Source organism: Aedes aegypti, chromosome 3 (assembly GCF_002204515.2).
Source record: "Aedes aegypti strain LVP_AGWG chromosome 3, AaegL5.0 Primary Assembly, whole genome shotgun sequence".
Taxonomy (NCBI): Eukaryota; Metazoa; Arthropoda; class Insecta; order Diptera; family Culicidae; genus Aedes; species Aedes aegypti.
In genome coordinates this window covers 96,289,578-96,309,768 of record NC_035109.1, presented here as the reverse complement: position 1 = coordinate 96,309,768, position 20,191 = coordinate 96,289,578, and the positions used below count along the sequence as shown (strand labels likewise).

The 20,191-nt window shown below is 37.9% G+C and overlaps 1 protein-coding gene across 2 annotated transcripts in view; it reads right to left on the bottom strand.

Moving 5' to 3' along the window:
* Positions 1–20,191, bottom strand: part of LOC5574223 (protein 5NUC) — a 57,369-nt gene that overhangs the window by 13,829 nt on the left and 23,349 nt on the right. The window contains exons 1-2 of one of the 2 annotated variants that reach the window (XM_021848634.1): positions 15,414–15,707; positions 5,898–6,214 (exon numbers count right to left, since the gene is read on the bottom strand). In XM_021848634.1, coding sequence (XP_021704326.1) covers positions 5,898–6,100 — 203 coding nt within the window. In that variant the 5' untranslated portion in view covers positions 6,101–6,214; positions 15,414–15,707. Of the gene's footprint in view, positions 1–5,897; positions 6,215–15,413; positions 15,708–20,191 lie in introns of those variants that run through there. The other variant, XM_021848633.1, reaches the window with a different exon arrangement.

Below are 20,191 nucleotides of genomic sequence, written 5' to 3'. Positions count from 1 at the left end.
AATTTTGCCAGAATATCTTCTTCTTCTTCTTCTTCTTCTTCTTGGCATTAACGTCCTTACTGGGGCAAATCATGCTTCTCAGCTTAGCGTTCTTATGAACACTTCCACAGTTAATAACTGAGAGCTTTCTTTGCCAAAGTTTCCATTTTCGCATTCGTATATCGTGTGGCAGGTACGATGATACTCTATGCCCAGGGGAGTCAAGGAAATTTCTATTACGAAAAGGTCCTGGACTGACCGGGAATCGAACCCAGACACCTTCAGAATGGATGTGTTTTGTAGCCGCGAACTGTAACCACTCGGCCAAGGAAGGCCCCCAGAGGGTATTTTGCCCTCTAGAGGACGGAAACGACCATGTCTTTGACATATCGATACTGCAGAGCCGTATCAAGCAGGCGAGCAGCGCACCCACAGCGACCACTTGGAGATCTGCTATCACGCAAGCCAACGAAACACTGCGGCAATACTGGGAAGGATAAGTTACGAACGATATTGGGAAATGGAAGCTTTTAACATGCCAAGGAGCATACGGTGTCCAGTTTGTTTGTGGAATGACATGCTCAACAAGCAACGAGCTACTTGTCTCAAAATCAAGATGCTGGCTCTGAGAGCAAGACTGGAGTATGCCAAATGCTACAAGCAACTGTGCCATGGAGCAGACCTCAATCCCAGGAATAACACGTACCGAGTCTATAAACAAAGATCGAGGGCCCTTCAACGCCAGCAGAGATGATACCAGAGAAGTTGAATGTTATCGTAGTGTGTCTATTACCAGAGCAGAATCGAAAGGCAGATGGCTATGTGAGTGGCAGTGGATACTCAGTAAATATTTGGAACGGTATGTGAGGTGGAGAGCATGGAAATGATGGGTAACGAGCGAAACACTAGAAGCAAAGAAGATATCGTGACAGAAATAATAGACTGTGTGTATGTGTGTTTAAACTGATGACACTTCAAGACACGAGGTTATATAGACAACAATAGCTTCGGATGGAGTATGCGTTATCGCAGGAATTATCCAAATGGATGACAAATAGATAACCCAGGCGGAGGATATTAAGCGGTACCAGCGAAAAGACAAGAGCGAAAGATGGTTAGGGGCTGATCGATGGCATGGTGGCTGTTACGCGAGTTGAACAGCGCATTGGAGCTAGATAACTAATAAGGAGCACGTACCAGTAGAAGTTGTGTAGGGCCCGGCTTCAAGCTGGCTCAAAGTGATTATCGTTTCGTTGTAGAGACATGCCGCAGTCGCAACGATCGAGAGGTGGTAAAAAAGCTTGGACGTAGCGGTCGCCGCGGCCGTCCAGCTGTTCTACGCTTAAGTTGCTTTTGAGCTAGAATAAGAAGAACCGCGCTCAACGAATTGATAGGCTTAGCATAGAATCCTACCCAAAGTAGCTTTGCGACAAAGCAAACGTATAACAAACTGTTTCTGTAGCATATAGCTACTATCTGACCGTTCAACTCTTGCTAAACTCAGGATAGGGATCATGAAGAATCTCCAGTATCAAATGAGAAGTTATTCGCTGGTGCGGAAATCTTCGTATTGAAGAAGTGCTGAAACTGAATCTTCCAAGAAGCGTCAACATGGTTGGCTTTGCAACGTTGTGGTGTTCCTAGTACTCGAAACATAAGAGCAGGTAGGTGTAGGGGGGCTGGGGGCAAGAAGGACACCCTAAGATATATAGGTTCAAATCATGGTTGATTAGCACAATTTTTGAAGATTATTCCAGTGTAGGGGCAAGCTCACCTCTTGTTCTAAATGATGTTATCGATAGATTTCAAAAATATAAGAATTACATGATGATTTGAGATTTTTGAAAATGTCCCTTCTTATGAGGTTTTTTAACGAGGCACGGGGCAAGAAGACCACCAGAGCAAAATGCCACAAATTTTGTATATTATTATTTCCCAACCTAAACGATAAATTCTAGAGTAAGTAAAGATAAAAACTGAGGGATAAAAGTTGAAATAAATAGTTAAACAGTAATTTTACGAAATTAATTTAATTCTCATCTTTTTTGACTGTAACAATAATAGTAAAAAAATTCAGAAACCAATATGAATGTCCAAGATAGTTTATTTTGATTTTATTTAGTAGGAAGCATTGATTTAATGCAATATTAAACAAGAAAAATAAAAGTTCATGTCATTTTATATGAGAAAATTGCGGTGTCCCTCTTGCCCCATAAGACACACTGTTTTTATATAAGTAAAACTTAATGTCAAAAGAACTTTTTCGAAAAAATTTCCTCACAGCTGTATTGAACAATTGAAAATCATCAATACTGTACGGAAAAACAAATATGTTTTGCATTTATTGGGAGTCAAACCTTGTTTTCCAGTCTTACATTCTTATAATATTTCGCATTTTTTGCGTTGGTGAGTTAAATACATGTTTCTATTTTTTTAACTGTAATATTTACACAACCCTCAATTAGTACTCAATTTATTCTTATCCTGCGTTAAGGATCAAAAAATTGATTTGAACTACGTGAAATTAGAGGTGGCACTTTTGCCCCGGGTGTCCATATCGACGTGATTCATACCGAAGAAGCTTGGATACAGGACAAGAAACTCTAGATAGCTCACCTTTAATATGAGGTGGTGTTGTTTAGCACTTAGAATTTTGTATGAAATCTTGTTTTTGTTTAATAATACGAAAGAGCATGTTCTTGCAACTACTTTAGCTATTTTTCCAGCTCAAATAACGACTATAACTTAGCTTAGCTTAGACTGACTACACATATCAATGGTTGCTATTCCGTGATTGACCGAAGTCAGTGAAAATGCACAAAGAATCAACTAGAAGTTCGGCTGGGATTGGCCATAATCTTCTTCAGTGTGCATAATTCAGTGCCTCTATTTATACAGGGTCAATAACGGCGCCGGCCACGTCCTTGCAGTCAGGTGGGATTGGGGGAAGGAATGTTAGTGTGTAACCTTTGCTATTTGGAGATCGTGTTTGCCTCTGCATCTCCACAAAGGTTACTGGGAGGAATGTTTGTTAATGGGGAGGATCGTTGGGTCACAGGATTCACTTTGATAAACGATTAGACCATGATAAATAATGATTTGTGAGATATAAACATGCTTATATGTACCGTAATCCGGGGTAACATTGATCTTTTTTTTTTTTGAATATTTCTTAAGTATTCCGTTTCCAAATGCAAATGTTGCAAATTTTATATTTTTAAAACAAGTACTGCCACCCATAGCTCGTGACTACATATTGTATTTTGCTTTTTGAAAGAATTAAGGATGTTTTAAAAAATGTTTTAAGCGATTTTTTGATTTAGCTGATATGGAGTATAATTGATCACCTAAGTAAACAACGTTCGGTAATATTGAAAATGACGTTACTTACTTAAACCATGGCCCTCGAAGCCGAATATGAAGGCCAAACGCTTACAAATCATTTACTTTTTGAATTATTTTAAAATTAAAAACACCTCGAACCACGGAATACGCCTAAAGTTAGGCAATTTCCTGAGGGATTTCTATGTTCTTAACAGTAATTCGTTAATGTTGGCTAATTGAGCATACTTATGAAAGTTTTGACAACGGATTCGTTTTCAGCGATTCCATTTTTAGTAAGAACCGCATTTTCCTTGCTCATATCGTTTGCGGAACGAATGTGAGACATGAATCTTCGGTAGTGTCATCTTTACCCATTGAAATCATTGTTTCGAAAAGTTGACAAATTTACGCGTAAGGTAAACGCAATTTTCGCAAAAATGTTCACTTTCAATAGCCCATGAATATAAGTAAAAGAAGCACCATTAATGATTTGGAAATATTTCATCAATAAATGATGATACGAACTTTTTACATGATGAGTCTTTCCGATCAATGTTACCCCGCTGATCAATGATACCCCGGATTACGGTAAATATAATATTTTCATTTGATATGAACAATATCTATGTAGTGAAAAATTATGCCGACACTTGACGTGACGAATCTTTCAAAGTTTGTTGAATAAAGTGAACCTTTCGCAAGTCTACACTTGTAGTATCGAACCATTCAAAGTTGTTTTTTGTTTTTAATTACAAAAATAAAGGTAAAAAAGAAGGTGTTTTGAAAAAAAAAAATAGACATAAATAATTTATGAATCAGAGTTTATGTCGACACTCACAGTGACGCGGCACTTTTTCACTTTACTCAACCGATGCGCGACATGTTTGATCCTGCCTCCATCGCCGGCCCCCGCAGGAGCAAGCGTCAAGGTCGAAGGATCAAACACAACTCTTTCCAGCTCAAATAACGACTATAACATATTTAAACTTCAATTTTCAAAATGATTCCAAATATGGACCTAGAAACTTTTGATCATGTTTGACGTTCACTTTGTCGTTAAAAATGCCACAGGGGTTTTAGTTTTAACACTGGGGTGGTTCCTATCTGATATTTTGAATGGGACACGGAAAACAAAATATACCCAAAATTTGAAAATCTTTAAAAATTAACTACACATGTTTTTCTGGCCTAAACTTAAACTTTCGGTACTGAAATTATGACATGGCTTTAGGACTCTATTGCGATGTCTAACGCAATGCATCATCAAATTTTGCCTATGCAATTTCTTTTCTTAGGAATAACTTCCCACCTTCTTCTATACATTTAACGACAATTCCGTGATATACATCTGCTCGATATCATCTTTCTTCGACTAATCACCGTCATTCACGGCACACTTCACCTGGCTTTATCGTAGTTCTAATAATCGTATTATCCAATTACTCGCTTCACCGCCAATCCGAAAATCAACTTTCCTAATCACAGCTTTTTAACTAGAACACCGAGCTCTTCTTATTTCAAAAACTCGGAAGAACGTCGTTTCCCCACTAAAGCTGCTGCTATACACTGGAACCTCAATTTACGTAATGGGTCGAATTATTACGTAAATGGAATTCTTGTCCTTGAAATTTAGTTTGTTTTTGTTTCAGTTGCCATTTCATATATTAATACTAAATATCGTATATTAATAGCAAATAGACTACAAACAATATTTGTTTGACAAAGCTTATCAAAAGCCATGTCAGTTATATGCAAATTCATCTTGGAGTTCTACTGCCCATAACTGCATATTTGTAACATTCGACAAAAGTAGGCATTGAGTAAATGGGATACCAAGTTTGCATTTTATCGCAGTATGGGAGGAAACTAATATTTCAAAAAATCACTAAGAATTCAAAAGTGCTTATTTGAGGCTGAAATTTTGTACAACTCATATCGCATATAAGGTGCATCGTCAGAAAAAAATTCTGATAGAAATTTCGTTGCTACTGCATTATGAGGCTCATGTACAATCTCAATGTGACTGTTATGCGGTTACAATTGCCAATGTGACAAAACAACTTGGTATTTTTTTTTCGAATTTTCTAGAACAATCTCACAGATTTCAGTAAGTTGATCGAAAATATTTGCCATTTGATGACTCTCCCCGGTATTAACTCCATTTTGTCAAAAATGTCGAATGTGACTGTTTTGCAGTTATGGGCAGTCTAGATCAGTCACGAACTCTGATTTCACGGATATCTCAGGATCCTGACCACTTGATGGCGTCTTCGGCAAAGTTGTTCAGTAGCTCAAGGAGAGGATCATAATTTGAGGCAATTGATTTGTGATTTAAGCCTGTACTCCAAGGAGTTTGCGAGTTCAAGAAGACCTTTTGTTTGGATCTTCATGGAGGATATAGCTAGAAATGACTATGTTCTCTTGGTTTGGTGCAATCTTCAATGTTCCAAGTACACGAAACACTCATAAGTATACACTAAACTACATTTGCGTTGCTAAAAATGCATAAAAAAACTCATTTACCTAATATTAAGGAAACGGAATGAAAGTAAATAAAATTTACGCAAACGTAAATTTTTTTTCACTGTACTCACTTGTGTGCCACCCGCGCAAATCCTCCGTAGCATCGATTGCTGGCCACATCCGCCGGCTGGCATTCGTTCCCGTAAGCGCCCGTTTGCTCGAATCGCGCGTGCATATCGTTATTGTGGAGGATGATTAGCTGGAAGTTGCCAGTTCTGGGAGCCCCCTGAACCGACGCCGCTGCCAATAGCAACAGTGCCCACCGGATAATCATTGCTGTCGGCTGATGGCCCAGAATGCCGCGAGAAACTTTTTGAGTTTGAAGTTCGTCGGGTCCGTTGCTTGGAAGTGCGCGTCCCCAGCGTCTTAAAGGAAGTTAATGGTGTACCTGGAAGCACGAAAAAATAAAAACCTGTTAAATCAGTGGTCACCAAACTGCGGCCCGCGGGCCGCATGCGGCCCTCGAGAAGGTTTTGTGCGGCCCGCGAATGGATTTTGAATGTTAATGTGATGCGGCCCGCATGTTATAATTTTTATTCATGCTGGTGTTTAATCCTTTGCTCTTGAAACCTTGTTTTTGGAAAGTCAGTCAGGCCGGAACAAATTTGAAATTTTACTTTTGTCTCCCCCCCCTTCCAAATTTTCAAAAAGTAAGAAGGGGAAAATAAATAAAATATCTTATTTTCAGTGTAGGTTACCATTATTCTTCGTGTTTTTAGCTAGCTTTGTAATTCGTCTTTACTGTATTATATGAGATAACAGGTGTTATTGGATTACAAGTCCTCAATTTGTTTGTTTTACTGTAACAGTGTGGCCTATAAAAATAGATTTTTTTATGATTTTCGTGAATTCTTCTTCTTCTTGGCATTACGTCCCTACTGGGGCAGAGCCTGCTTTTCAGCTTAGTGTCATTATGAACACTTTCACAGTTATTAACTGTGAGCTTTCTTTGCTAAAGTTGCCATTTTCGTATTCGTATATCATGTGGCAGGTACGATGACACTCAATGCCCAGGGAAGTCAAAATTTAAAAAGTTTGAAAATTCAATCTCCCATATCTTTCTTACAATCCTTACCATAAAAAAAGAGTTCGGTGATTTTTTTCAGTTTTCTAGGTGGTGATTTGAAGGTGGCTCAAAAACGATGTTGGTTTATATGGAAATTACTATGGAGAAATGTTGAAAAATGTTCCAAGCACGTTAATACTGGAATGTAAGTTGAAGAGAGCAATTCAATCTGACCTATAGGAGAAAAGATATTCATGAGTTTGTTTGCTATTATTTAGCTTCACAGCCCTGCAAACATCTACAAAAATCCCAAACAAAATTTGCTCAAAACGGATTTGTTTTCTCAGCAACTTCCTTCATTAAGACATGAAGAATAAGTTTTCCTTATGGGATGAATGTTTGTACCTACTTACAGTACTAACGTAATTGGAACATTTTTCAGAATTTCTGCATATTAATTTTCATGTAAACCTACATCGTCTTTGGGCCACCTTCAAATCACCACCTAGAAAGCTGAAAATTTCACAGAACGCTATATTTATGGTGAAGATTATAAGGAAGATATGAGAGATTGGATTTTCAAACACTTTGGAATTGGAAAATTGGAATCGCCTTAATGTTACATACATGTTGGACCAAATTGATACAATCTAAATATGATTTCTAGTTGCATATAAGTGCAACATTTTCACAGTCTTCTTGAAATTGGATGTAGCTATAGTACAATTTTAAAGCCGTTTTATGAAAAATGTTATACGATCGATGTTACGAACAATAAAAAAAATGTCGTGTTTATTATTCAAACATTTTGATTTGACGGATATTTGTAGCAAAACATTGTTTTTCACCATATGAGAATAAAAAAATGATGAATTTCCCTGAATTTCTATTTTATTATTTTTTGTCCCCCCCCCTCGACACATTTTGATGGAAGGTGACAAAAGAAGATTTTAAGATTTGTTCCGGCCTCATTGAAATTATGTAAAATGTTTCTGCGTTCATGCATCTTCATGGCATAAGGAGTAATATGAAATTGACTGTGACTGACTCAAAGGTTCAAAGTTTCTGAAAAACCCGATTTTTATTTTAGAATCTTGAAGGCACGGCTATGGGTCTGCAAAAAGTCTTTAAATCTCTAAAAACCTCTCTTCTGAACATATTTAAGTTTACAAAATTGAACCAGGATCTTGGTCTTGCAGAGGTGTTCGTAGAATGCTGATTTTTTTAATTTTTGACTTCAAAAATTACTTTTTCTGTGAAATTTTGAAAATTATGTTATTCGAAATTTTTTACTATGGATTGCTTTCTGAATTGTTGAGGAGCCCGAATGTAAAGAAATGTACAGTATTGAACAATACATCTGCAATTTTTTCGATCTTCCATACAAAATGGTCTACTTATGTGGGATAAATCTCAGTTATTTATAGCTCGATATGAATAAAATTCACGCAGCATGTCGGACGTTAAGTGTCAACATATATTTTAAGGTATTTTAAAATTGAATACAAACAAATGAAAAATTATATGGATTCGATTGAAGTGAATTTCGCGAAAAATATTCAAACGATTTATCTCAAAATATAAGAGACCTACACAAGTATCTTCAGCATAATTGTTAAACTCATCTAAATGTACAACATTGCTGAAAATACTATCAATCTATTTGGTCAATTTTTTGGTTTGTGTAAATTTTGAAATTTATTATTGCTTTTAATCCGTAAAAGAAAATAAAACTTACAAATATATGTTAAAATTTGATATGAATCGATCCATAAAAAATAGATAAAAACCTCTAAAGTAGACCATTTTGTATTATTAATCGAAAAAGTTGCAATTGCATTGTCCAATACGGTAAGAGACATATTGATCGTATTGGGGTTGAGTATATTAATAAAGCTCTGTTTCTAGCTTTAAAAAAGTTTTTCAATGTGAGTTTTTTCGTCATGAATTCTTTTGTATTAGCTAACATAGTTTATTAAAAACATGGCATTTTTTCTGTCACTTATATCTTTGCTTCCAAATTCCTTTGCTTTGATCATAAAGTTCCCAGAAATGTATTATCCGTTCTCATAGAAATAGTGATTTAAAGTGAGCTGTTAAAATTAATCATAAATCTTGCGGCCCGCGACTGATTTTGAAAGAGTTAAGATGGCCCGTGTAATCGGTTAGGCTGAGGACCACTGTGTTAAATGAACACTCGAACCATCCCACTTAAGCGCTATTCGGTATTGGATACTAAAATTGAAGCTCCGGGAACCGCAATTTTAGACCTTGCTATTTGATTAACAGGATGCAGATATTGGCATCGATGGTGTGGTAATTAGCAGAGCTGCCGTTATACGCCTAATTGTCCTATGTTACTTTTCGTCAATTTGATTCTTAGTCAGTAAATAGTTTACTTTTACGTATAGTTTTAGAAGGCACTTACAAAACGCATACTTTGGTATCGCGGGGGACTGAGCTACGCGTAGAACGCCAGTTCAATTAGTGTGCATAATCGGTTTCAGTATTTCACGACTTTGTTATTCAAATAGCAAAAAACAGAAAAAAAAAAACAAAAAACATAAAAGCTAAAAAAAAGACGAATAGCAAACTTTTTTTTTGGCTCAATATTTTTTAAAGTTTTTTTTTGTTTTTTTTTTTTTTTTTTTGCTTTTTGACTTTTTTATTATCCGATGACTCTGGTGGGATCGGTTCTGCTGTTTGATTATCATGCAGAATGCTGTTAGTCTATCCAGAACTGTCGCGCAGAAAAATGATAGACACCGTAAAATACAATAATCCATGTGTTAAACAAAAATATTCTTCTCTTTTGATTGCCGGCATGCAAAAGATTAAATCAGAAACACCTAACCAATAAATGCCATGGGTCTATCACCAGCTTTTCAGGCGAATCCTCTGCCCTCATACCTTCCCCAACCTCTACCTCCGTATCACTCATGAGGGTGTCGCTGAGTCGGTGGCCTCTAATCAACATTTCTCGATAACTTTTTCAAATCAACGTAAGTAACTTTCATAAGGTTTTAAGAAAATTAATTAAGAAGAATAACAATCTGTCTTCTAAAACCGTTTTGAAATTAATCACTCTATTAACATTTTTCGTCGTGTACATCACTTAAATTTTGCATACAATCAGCTCGCGTTCAAAAACTAGGTATTTCATTTTATTTCCCACATAAAAAGTTATAAAGAAATGATAAGCCGTTTAGTTCAGTTACTTTCGCCGTTTCACTACCAGTGTAAAATCGGCTCAAGTAGTGTTTTGTTTTGATTCGTGGTTAAGTCACTTTGTCTCTCCATACAACGGATCGGTGAAAGTAGCGGTTGGGTTGCGAAAGTTGAAATTCTTACTTACGTCGTTTTGTAATTCCGGAATCAAACGTTCTTAAAGTGAAAAATCTATTTGGGTAAGACCGGAACGTGTAGAATTTCGTCTGCGAAACACGTACGATCGATAAAATAAGTTCGTTCACTTTTCTGACTTGAGACTATTTGAATAAGTTTATGAGATTTCCTTCCCTAATCCTAAGTTATGGTGAAGGTGGGCGTGGCCGGGAATATCAATATTCATGGTTTTGATTTTCTTGTTCAAAACTGGATCAAGGTTCACTTCCTAGCCTTGTTCCTGAAAGTAGTCTGAATGCGATTATCAAAAAACACACATGAAAAGAGCTAGTATACAATTTACGACGTATACCGTAACTACGCTAACTTACAAAACATATACTTTATCCAGATACTTTATGAAAGTCCTTGGACTTAACCAGGTTTTCTCTCAGAGAGAAGGCGAGCGACCTCAAAAGGTCATTTATTAATTTCATAAACCCTTTTTTCAATGAAACGATATACTACAAGGGGCATCTACCCCCTTTCTTCTTTCACAGTAGAAGAAAATAAAGTTCGACATGCGTCTTGGTTTAATTTGTTGACTGAAAAACGGGTCAATTTGACGAACTGTAAAAAATCTGAAGATTCAATTGATTGAGGTTATTGGCCCCATTGACATGGGGTATAAGAATTTCATACAATTCCTCCAAGATTCCACAAGCAAAACTCCAGAACATCTCCAGGCATTCCTCAATTAGGTTTTCAGAGTATTCCATGATTCCAAAAAAAAAACCCTCCAGGAATTTATCATGAGATTCCTGTAGACATTTCTCTAGGATTTGTTTTTAGTTTTTCCTCCGGATACTTCGCAATCTTCATTGTGTTCTTCCAAAATATTCTCATGAGTGCACATTGGTCCCAAAGCCAAAAAGAAGACAAAAATGTTTGCGCCTAACCGTCAGTGTTAGATACATGGTGTCTTCAGGAATGTTTCTCCATATTTTTTAATCATTTTTTTTTAATTAGGGGTGCCGGTTTACAATATCAGAAAACAAACTTTTTTCTGACGCATTTAGACGCCTGTACAATGTTCTGCAATGTTTTAGAACAACCCATTTGAAGCAACTTTTCCAAAGAATCCAAATTTATATCTCTTATGGTTCGCGAGTTATGTTTTATTTTAAGTTAGGGTGGACCTGAAAAATCAGTTTTTACTTGATAACTTTTAATACGATAATTTCTCGCAAAAACTTTGTTCTGAGCACTTTTAGATCTTTCGATTGCGCTGAAAAAACTATTGTTCTATCTATTATGGTTGCAAATTTTCAGGTGTTTGGTTTTTTCAGGTATACTACTAGGGATTTGGTCAGATTTATTCCATGAAATTTTTAAAATCATCATCCAAGAACTCATCAAGCAATTTCCTCAGGGATTCCTTTTGCTTATAATCTGAACATTTTTAATTTGCATTTCATGGAGGTATTTTTGAAGAAAAAATGGAGGTTTTATTGAAAGAATTTTTGGATATATTCCAGGAAAAAAACCTTTGAAATATTCCTGGAGAATAGCTTGGAAGTATTCTTAGAGAAATGCCTAAAAATATTCATGCGTGAATACCATCAGGTTTCTATTACTAGATTAAGGTATGGAAGAATTTCTGTAGGAATCTCTGCAAGAATCGCTAAAACGGAAATTGCTGGAGAACTACCTTGCAAATTTCCGAATAAATGCCTTAAATAATTCTTGAAAGTTATCCAGGGGGGATTTTAGAGTGATTCCTGTAGGAAAACTAAAAGTCATTTTTGGAGAATCCTAGCAGGTATTCCTAGAGGAATCCTTGAAGGTTTTCTTTTAAGAATTTTTGGAGTAAAATTTTGAAGAAATCTCATATTTTTATAACAATTCCTTGACTTAACCATGGTTCAATCGCTGAAAGTATTCCTGGATGAAACCTTGGAGATTCTTCTAAAGGAACCGTAAGAGGCATTTTTGTGGTATACACTCCCGTGCATAAGTTTGGGTTTACCCCCTAAAAAACATACAAAAGTGTTCAGTCCATATCTCTGTGATTACACGTCTAATTGAAACTCTCTAAGTCGCATTCAAAAGGCGTGGAGTTATTCTTACCTTGTTTTTATTTTTCCTAAAACCTTCTTCGAACTTTGTATACTAAACTTTTACTTGAAGTTGTGATATTTTTCAAAAAAACACACTGAAAAAACATAGCTAATTTCTTCAATACAAAATGACGATTCCAATGACACTTTGATTTAAAATTTTGGGTCGATCCAATGCTTAGGAAATTATATATGATTTTTCAGTGTGTTTTTTTGAAGAATGTCACAATTTCAGGTGAAAATTTAGTATACAAAATTTAAAAAAAAATGTTTTTGGGAAAACACATATGAAGTAAGAATAACTCTTTGCCTTTCGAATGCGGCTTAAAGAGTTTCAATTGGAGTATAATAACAGAGATATGGACAGACCACTTTTGTATGTTTTTGAGAGGGTGAACCCAAACTTTTGCACGGGAGTGTACGTGCTTCATGAAGGAATCTTTGAATGTATTCCTTATGGCATTCTTCGAGATATTCCTGGAGATATTCTCTGAAGTATTCCTGGAGGGCAAACTGGAAGTATTATTTGAGGAATCTCTAGCGATATTACTGGGGTCAGTGATCAGACTACTGAGCTATCCGAAAAACAAAAGTTTCATGCTAACTAACGCCACCTGGTGACACAATCTCGAAAGTTTTGGATCAAATAATGTTAGCCCTTGAACTTATGAACAGCTCTTCCGAAGACACCAATCTTTCAAAACATTAGGATCTAGAGATATCATATGTTACTTTGCATTCTCATTCCTCGAGAATCATATAGTGCAAGTCAGAAAAAGTGCCCCTGCCGCCCAAGTTCTCAACTAAAAGGATGATCCTCAACTCCAGGTAGCTCGTACTGATCACTGAAACATCGCCCAAGACAGTGCTATGCTATCTATTGACGCATATGAGATATCCAACAACACCCCCAAATAATTGAATTCTCATTAGCCCTGGGTCTCCTATAACGCTCTAGTGTGTCTTATAGATGAGCGTGTAATAGGAATGCGCACGGTGCTCCTCTGACCGGTATTATCAGAAAAAAAAATCTCCATCAAATTTGTGCTCACCAGTCGTTTTCGATGACTAAGCTGCATATCCGGGCAAAATTTAAAAAAAAAAACTTAGGGCCCGTTTTGAAGGTACACTCTTTTGAATGTGTGATTTAACTACACAGCTAAAATTATGTTGTAAATTTAAGTTCATTCTCTTGCACATATTTGGAGCATCAAAGTAAACTGAAATGTTAACGATAAATTACTTATTTTTCAATCAAATGCACTTTAAACTGACATGATCATGTAACTTTCAAGCATCTTTGATTGTAAACTAAACGAAATGCCGTAACAATAGTTGAATTTGGTTTACTTTTATTCTATGCCTCAGTTTACACTACATTGGAATTTCAATATTTTTATCTGTGTAATTCAAAGGAAACCTGAGATATTTAGAGGAGTTTTCATTGGCCGTGGTTATCAGAAGAAATATATCATCAAAATTTGGTTCAAAGTTGGTTTGTTTGGTTATTTGGAACCTCTTGGTGGAGTTTTGAATGAGAAGATAGACGAAATTTGGAGTTACGCCCTTTTTGAGGTGTAACCATTGAAAACAACAATAATAGATTAATTAGGCACTCTAATACCGTTAAGCGTTTTTTTTTTGTTCAAATGTTTTCAATGATACGTTACACTTAAATAACGCCAAAGTTTTCCACAAATGATTAATTTTTCAAAAGCTCAAGTGCTGTAAGGCATTACTGAGCCATTTTTGTGTCATTATTATTATTCATAAAATAATACCCCCTCGGCTGTTTCAGCTAACTTTGAAATGCCCCAGAACTTCAACTGCAATTGCTGAGTTATGCACTTTTGTCCAAACAATAGAACTCTAGACCAATGTCAATACATTTATGATCATTTGTGGCATACATTACTACATTTGGATTTTTCACAAATCTACAATTTTACCTTTGGGTTTCCCGGTCGTTTTGATTACACAAACACGTAAGAGCCCTGAATAAATGCAATACCGCCGTGTGGGGTGACATTGGTCCTAGGGGGTGACTTTGACCGCCCTTTTCGATGCATCTCTTGACTAGCACGAGAGGCAAAAAACTAAACCATGACCATTCAGTGGCTATTTATAACGTATTCTTGAAGCTTGCCACATTGTTTTCATTATTCTAGTTTTAGTTTGCTGTAAAAATCTTGGCCCAAAGTCACCCTTATGGACCAATTTCACCCCGCACGACGGTAGTAGAAGAATTGTATAAATCATTCAAACCATTCTCAAGCTAACTTGTGAAGAGGAAGCCGCAATACTTGAATAACGCTTAAGTAAAGTAAAAAACATGCGTTTTTTATTGAATTAAAATCTTAACACTTGCAGAGCTTATTGTTACATGTCTTCCTTTAATTCCAATACTAGCGTGTTTGGAACATTTTTCAAAATTTCTCCAAAGTCATTTCCATATAAACCTACATTGTCTTTGGGCCACCTTTAAATCACCACCGAAAAAGCTGACAATTTCACAGAACTCTATTTTTATGGTAAGGATGGTAAAGAACTTATGGGAGATTGGATTGTTACATTTTTAAATTTTGAATAGCCCTAATGCCCATTGACAGTATGGTAATTTAACATCTTCACTAACTTTGCATTACTCACTAACTCACTAATTCCCGCTTTTTTCGTCAACTTATTCATTCTCTTAGTATCTCACATACATACAACTTTGTTTCGCAACTCAAACTATTACAGCGCATTTCTTCTTCTCTTTATGTCTAACTGCTCTTGGCACATGTCACTTGAGCTTTCATACAATTTAGTGCTTCAATAAGGTCTTGAGTATTCATAAAAATCGATAATCTATAGCAGTATGTTCAGCACAAAATTGATCACTGTACATTTTGGGACTGCTATGCGTAGAAATTATCTCGAATCGTAAAACTTCTAGGCAAAACAATTTCACTTTGAATTTCGTAGCAAAATGTTCATTTACCAACACTTAACAATTTATTTCAATCTATCACTTATCACCAACTTTGATAGTGCAATGTGTTGAAATCTTAAAACGCGTTTTTCTCGATTGCATATTGCAACATGGGACACCAATGCGTTACGCGTGAAGCTCAATTAGCGTGCGTGTTATTTACCTGACCGTTTTAATCCAGCTTGCGGAGAGGATTTTCACACCACAGAAGATTAATTAGCAAGCACGCGTATTCATCACCCAACGGTAATTGATTTTGGACTGATTTGGCTCGAATCGTCGCACAATGGCCGCGGGCATCGCTAATAGGTTGTTTTTCTGCTATCCCCCCTCACTAGATGGGGATTCAATTCCAACACCCGATCAATCACTCGATGCCCGATCAATCAATGTTTTCCGAGTGTTTCGGAGTAAGCCCGAATAATTTGCACTACACTGGGATCCACTCCGGTTGGTGATAACAAGCTCGATAACACAGAAAGTGCACTTTAATAGCTGCCTCCCTCATTATCTTAACTATGTCTAGCGATAGCCACGAGTTTAGTGTCAAAATATTTTACGACGAGCAAATATTTCGAACAAGTGGTCTGTATGTTGCGGCAGAGCACGCGGACGTGAATAATCTTCAATCGAATGGGTTGACGTCGTTTGAACGACGAAAAGGGATCGAGTGATTTATGAAGTACTTGAGAATTGACCAATCAGAGAAGTAGAGAGGGAGATTAGGGCGAGGTTAACGATGGGGACTTGGATAATTGAAGTCGCAAAGTTTAATCCAATCGTCATCGTCGACACAATAAGTTGCCAATTGATTAGATATCGGGAGAAATCTGGAGCTGAATGGAACAATGTTACGATGTTACATATTCTCTGGATTCTATTGTTCGGAGACGTATCCCCTCCGCTTGAAGCGAGCATGCGGATTCTCAGGAAAAACTCGCTATTGAACACGAAATGTTCCGTTGTTTCCTCCAAACCAGCACAATTGAGGCACGCAGGGGATTCTGAGTGCCCGAGCCTATGCAGGTACTGTCTATAGCAATCATGTCCTGTCAGAAACTGCGTCAGGTGGAAGTTCACTTCCCCATGGTTTATTTGATATTAGCCGATGGGTCCATCTACCCTTAGTGGAGTTATCCCATTCCTGCTGCCAACTTCTGAGCGTTTCCTCTTTACACGTGTCGCGGACTCCTCTAGTACCTCTTTGGTTGAAGCATTGAATATCTTCTTTGATTATGAGCCCGGTGGGCGTCATCCCGACTATAATGCACACGGCTTCTTTAGATACCGTCCGGTATGCACTTGCTACTCTTGAGCACATGATCCTATAGGGTTTAGTTCTATTTCGTCGTAAGCACTATAATTCGTCGTTTCAAACTTGTTCCACTACGGCGGTTATTCAAACTTACCTGCAACATAGATTCATTTTCCAAGTATATTTTTTTAAAGCTGTTATGTTTCGTACCTTTGTACACCTAAAATGCAATAAAACTACTGTATTTCGATAAAAACTTCAGCTCAATTATCCACTTTGCACATTTTCACCGAAATCGCATGGTCGAACGCAATTTGAGAGAAATGCGATCGACTGAGCCACACCACTTTACGATACAAGTTTCTTCCCGCCCCCTGTGTGACTTACTTCGCCGGGCACTTATTTTCAATATGGAAAACCTTCGTACTTCTTTACTGAAGGACTTCATTCCAATAACATGCCATAAAACTTCTATAATTCACGAAAATGAAGATTTCTCAACGACCACGTATAATTGAGAATGTAAACAAAGTTCAATCCGTCGTACTGAGAAAAAAAACTTGTGTGCATCAATGTGTGTGCGATGCTCGGCGTAGAAAACGGTTCCTTGGATTGTGTTGTTTTCGTTGCACTGTGAGCAGCTGTCATGATTGTTCGGTCAAAAGGAATTGGGTTTATATGTTTAGGCTGAATTTCGATTTCATCAAGCTGAAGGAATGGAGGAAGATGCCCGTAGATCTATACATTATAGTAAAACATTTTATCATAGCGGTTATATGTTCTATTTTGGCCACTCATTATATAATAGTGAGCCGTTTGCAGTAAGACGAATCTGAAAACTGATTGCGATATATATGAAAACGATACGACGAATATAGAAACCGGCAAGTAATGATTTCATTACATTTTTTTCCAAAAAGAGATCAAGACAATCTTATTGTACAATGCGAAAGCCGTTTTGGCAAAGAATTGTTTGGCATCGGTTAGTATCAGCATCATTTGCATCAGCATCAGCAAATTGCAGGTTCTCACTGATCAAGGCTTGATGCGTTGGATACTAGCACATCACCCTACGTGATTTACAACCGCTTTAGCTTTCTGCTCATTCTATACGCTTTTGACCAGATTGGTCCTTCATACCTCAGTATGGAACTTGCGTTTGCGAGCAACTACAGCAGAGCTGTGAAACATCATCCTCGAAAGCGCCGCAATAGCCATAAACGCCCTTTTACAGGCATACTCAACGTGTCTAGTGAAGCTAAGCTTGTCTTCGGTCATTACTCCAAGATGTCTAAGGGATCGATGCAATTATACAATCATCTGCCCGTTGCTCGGACTTGCCGTTGTTGACCACCACCACCGCAATCTTGTGATAGGCCAGTTCTCGAACCCTAGACCTCATCAATTCTTCTACTATGGAGATAGAGTGCTCTGCTGTTAACTCTACTTTCTCCATCGATTCGCCTTAGACCACTAGAGTGATGTCGTCGGCGAAGTCAACAATCTCAACACCCGTCGGAAAAGGCGGAAGGGTCGTACATCGCATTCCATTACATCGGGCCCATAATTGAACCTTGAAGTACTCCCGCTGAAATTCGAACGCATTTCTGTCCCTCATCTGTGTCGTGCAGTAGAATCCTACCATCAAAATAGCTTTCTAGAAGCTTACACAACTGCACCGGTACCTTAAGGCGATGAAGTGCGTGTGGTACTGCATCTCAGCTTGCGCTGTTGAACGCATTCTTCACATCCAGAGTGACAACCGCGCAGTAACTCTTTTTATGCTCGATTGTCACCTCAGCTGTCTGAACGACCGACTGGATGGCGTCCAGAGTAGATTTACCTTTTCTGAATCCAAACAGGCCGTCCGCAATCTCCTTATACGGTACTAGCCTATTGAGAATCAACCTCACCAATAACTTGCCCGTCGTATCTAGTAGACAGTAGACCTATCTACGCCGATGAGCCACCTGGTGGTTTCTTAGCCTTTGGTAGTATCACTGATTTCTGTCCCTTCCATACATCCGGGTAGATTCATTGATCAATGCAGCGTTGCATCGTGGTTCTGAACATGTCTGGATCCGCATTGACTGTTGCTTTTAGGGTAACGTTCGGGATACCATCGGGTTCCGGTTATTTATTTGTCGCAAATTATTGCATGACTTCTACCAGCTCTTCGTTCATCACCATCGCCAATTTTTCTCCTTCATCAGCAGCATACGGCGCTGGGGGCCATGGGCTTGTGGAATGGTGCGGGAAGAGTACATCGATTATCGACCGGAGCAACTCGGACGACTTCTGTTGGGGCGCTATGGCACCTTTGGTCTTAGCCATTACCACTCTGTAGGCGTCACCTCATGGACTCGAATTGGCACTCTCGCATAGACTATCAAAGCATGCCTGTTTTTGACTCTTGATTTCCTTTTTGAGAGCCAACTTTGCCTGTCTGAATGCTGCACCGCGTTCTTCTCTTTGTGCTTCTGTGCGTGCGCTTTGGATCCCTCGAAGAATTTGCAATTGATTCGCACCACCAGTACACCGGCGGCCTCTTCTCTCTAGGAGGGGCTTTTCTCGGCATGGAAGCATCACACGCTCATGATATCACAGCAACTAGCTCTTCACCGTTTAGGTCCAGAGTATAACCGTCATCAACGCAACAGTTTATGGTTCCTATAAGGTTTTGACTACATAACGTTACGACGTTGCTACATAGAGCTTAGTGACATTTGCACACCCGAACACTTGCATACGCTCGCCATACGCAGTTTTTTTGTTTTTCTCTTAGATATTATTTCCTCATACCTACCTTGATACCTTGATGGCTACAGCGTAGCATCACGCCATTGCCGGGCGTATTGTAGAGCTCCATCTTCGTCGGTCTTGGACGAAACTTCTCTAGTTGCCCCGAACGTTTAGGGTCGCTGGTCCTCTTCCACTGCGTACATCCAGCGTATTCGTGGTCTTCCCCGAAGCCGCCGACCTCTACCTGGTTCCCTGCTGAATATTATTTTCGCAATTCTTTCTTCCGACACTCCACTGAAGTCTGCGTATTTTACACGCTTGATAATATTCGCATCTTTGTAAGGATTGTTCATTTAAGAAAGTGGACACGTGTTTTTTACAGTAAACTGTTTATTTTCGAACAAATTCATGAGTTTACCTAAAATACATGGAAATCAACGTAATTTCGATCAAATTCACATAAATTTGAACATTTATTGAGCATTGCTGGAGAATGCTCTTACTTTTCTTTTGATACCTCCCATAAAATTCTGCACAACTTTTTTCAGAATTTTTCGAACTGCTTTTTGAACTACTGACCACATTTTCTTGAAAAAATCGATGGAGCTTGCTTCTCTTCCATCCTTCTTAAGATGCCGTTTGATTATTGCTCAATATGTTTCAATGAGGCGTAGTTCTGAGCAATTTGATGGATTCGATCATTTTTCTACAAATTCGACTTATTCCTTCTTGAGCATCTCCAAAGTAGCTGAAGCATAGTGAGCCGATGCTAGGTCTGGCAAAAACAATGGAGGCATGGTATGCTTTCAGTAGATGGGCAGAAGCCATTTTTTAATGCATTCAGTTCTGTAATTTTCGCCGTTGATTGAACCCGTCGTGAAATATGTAGTACTTTCATACCGCAGGAGCAAATTGCTTGCCACCAAATCATTTTTCCCAAATTT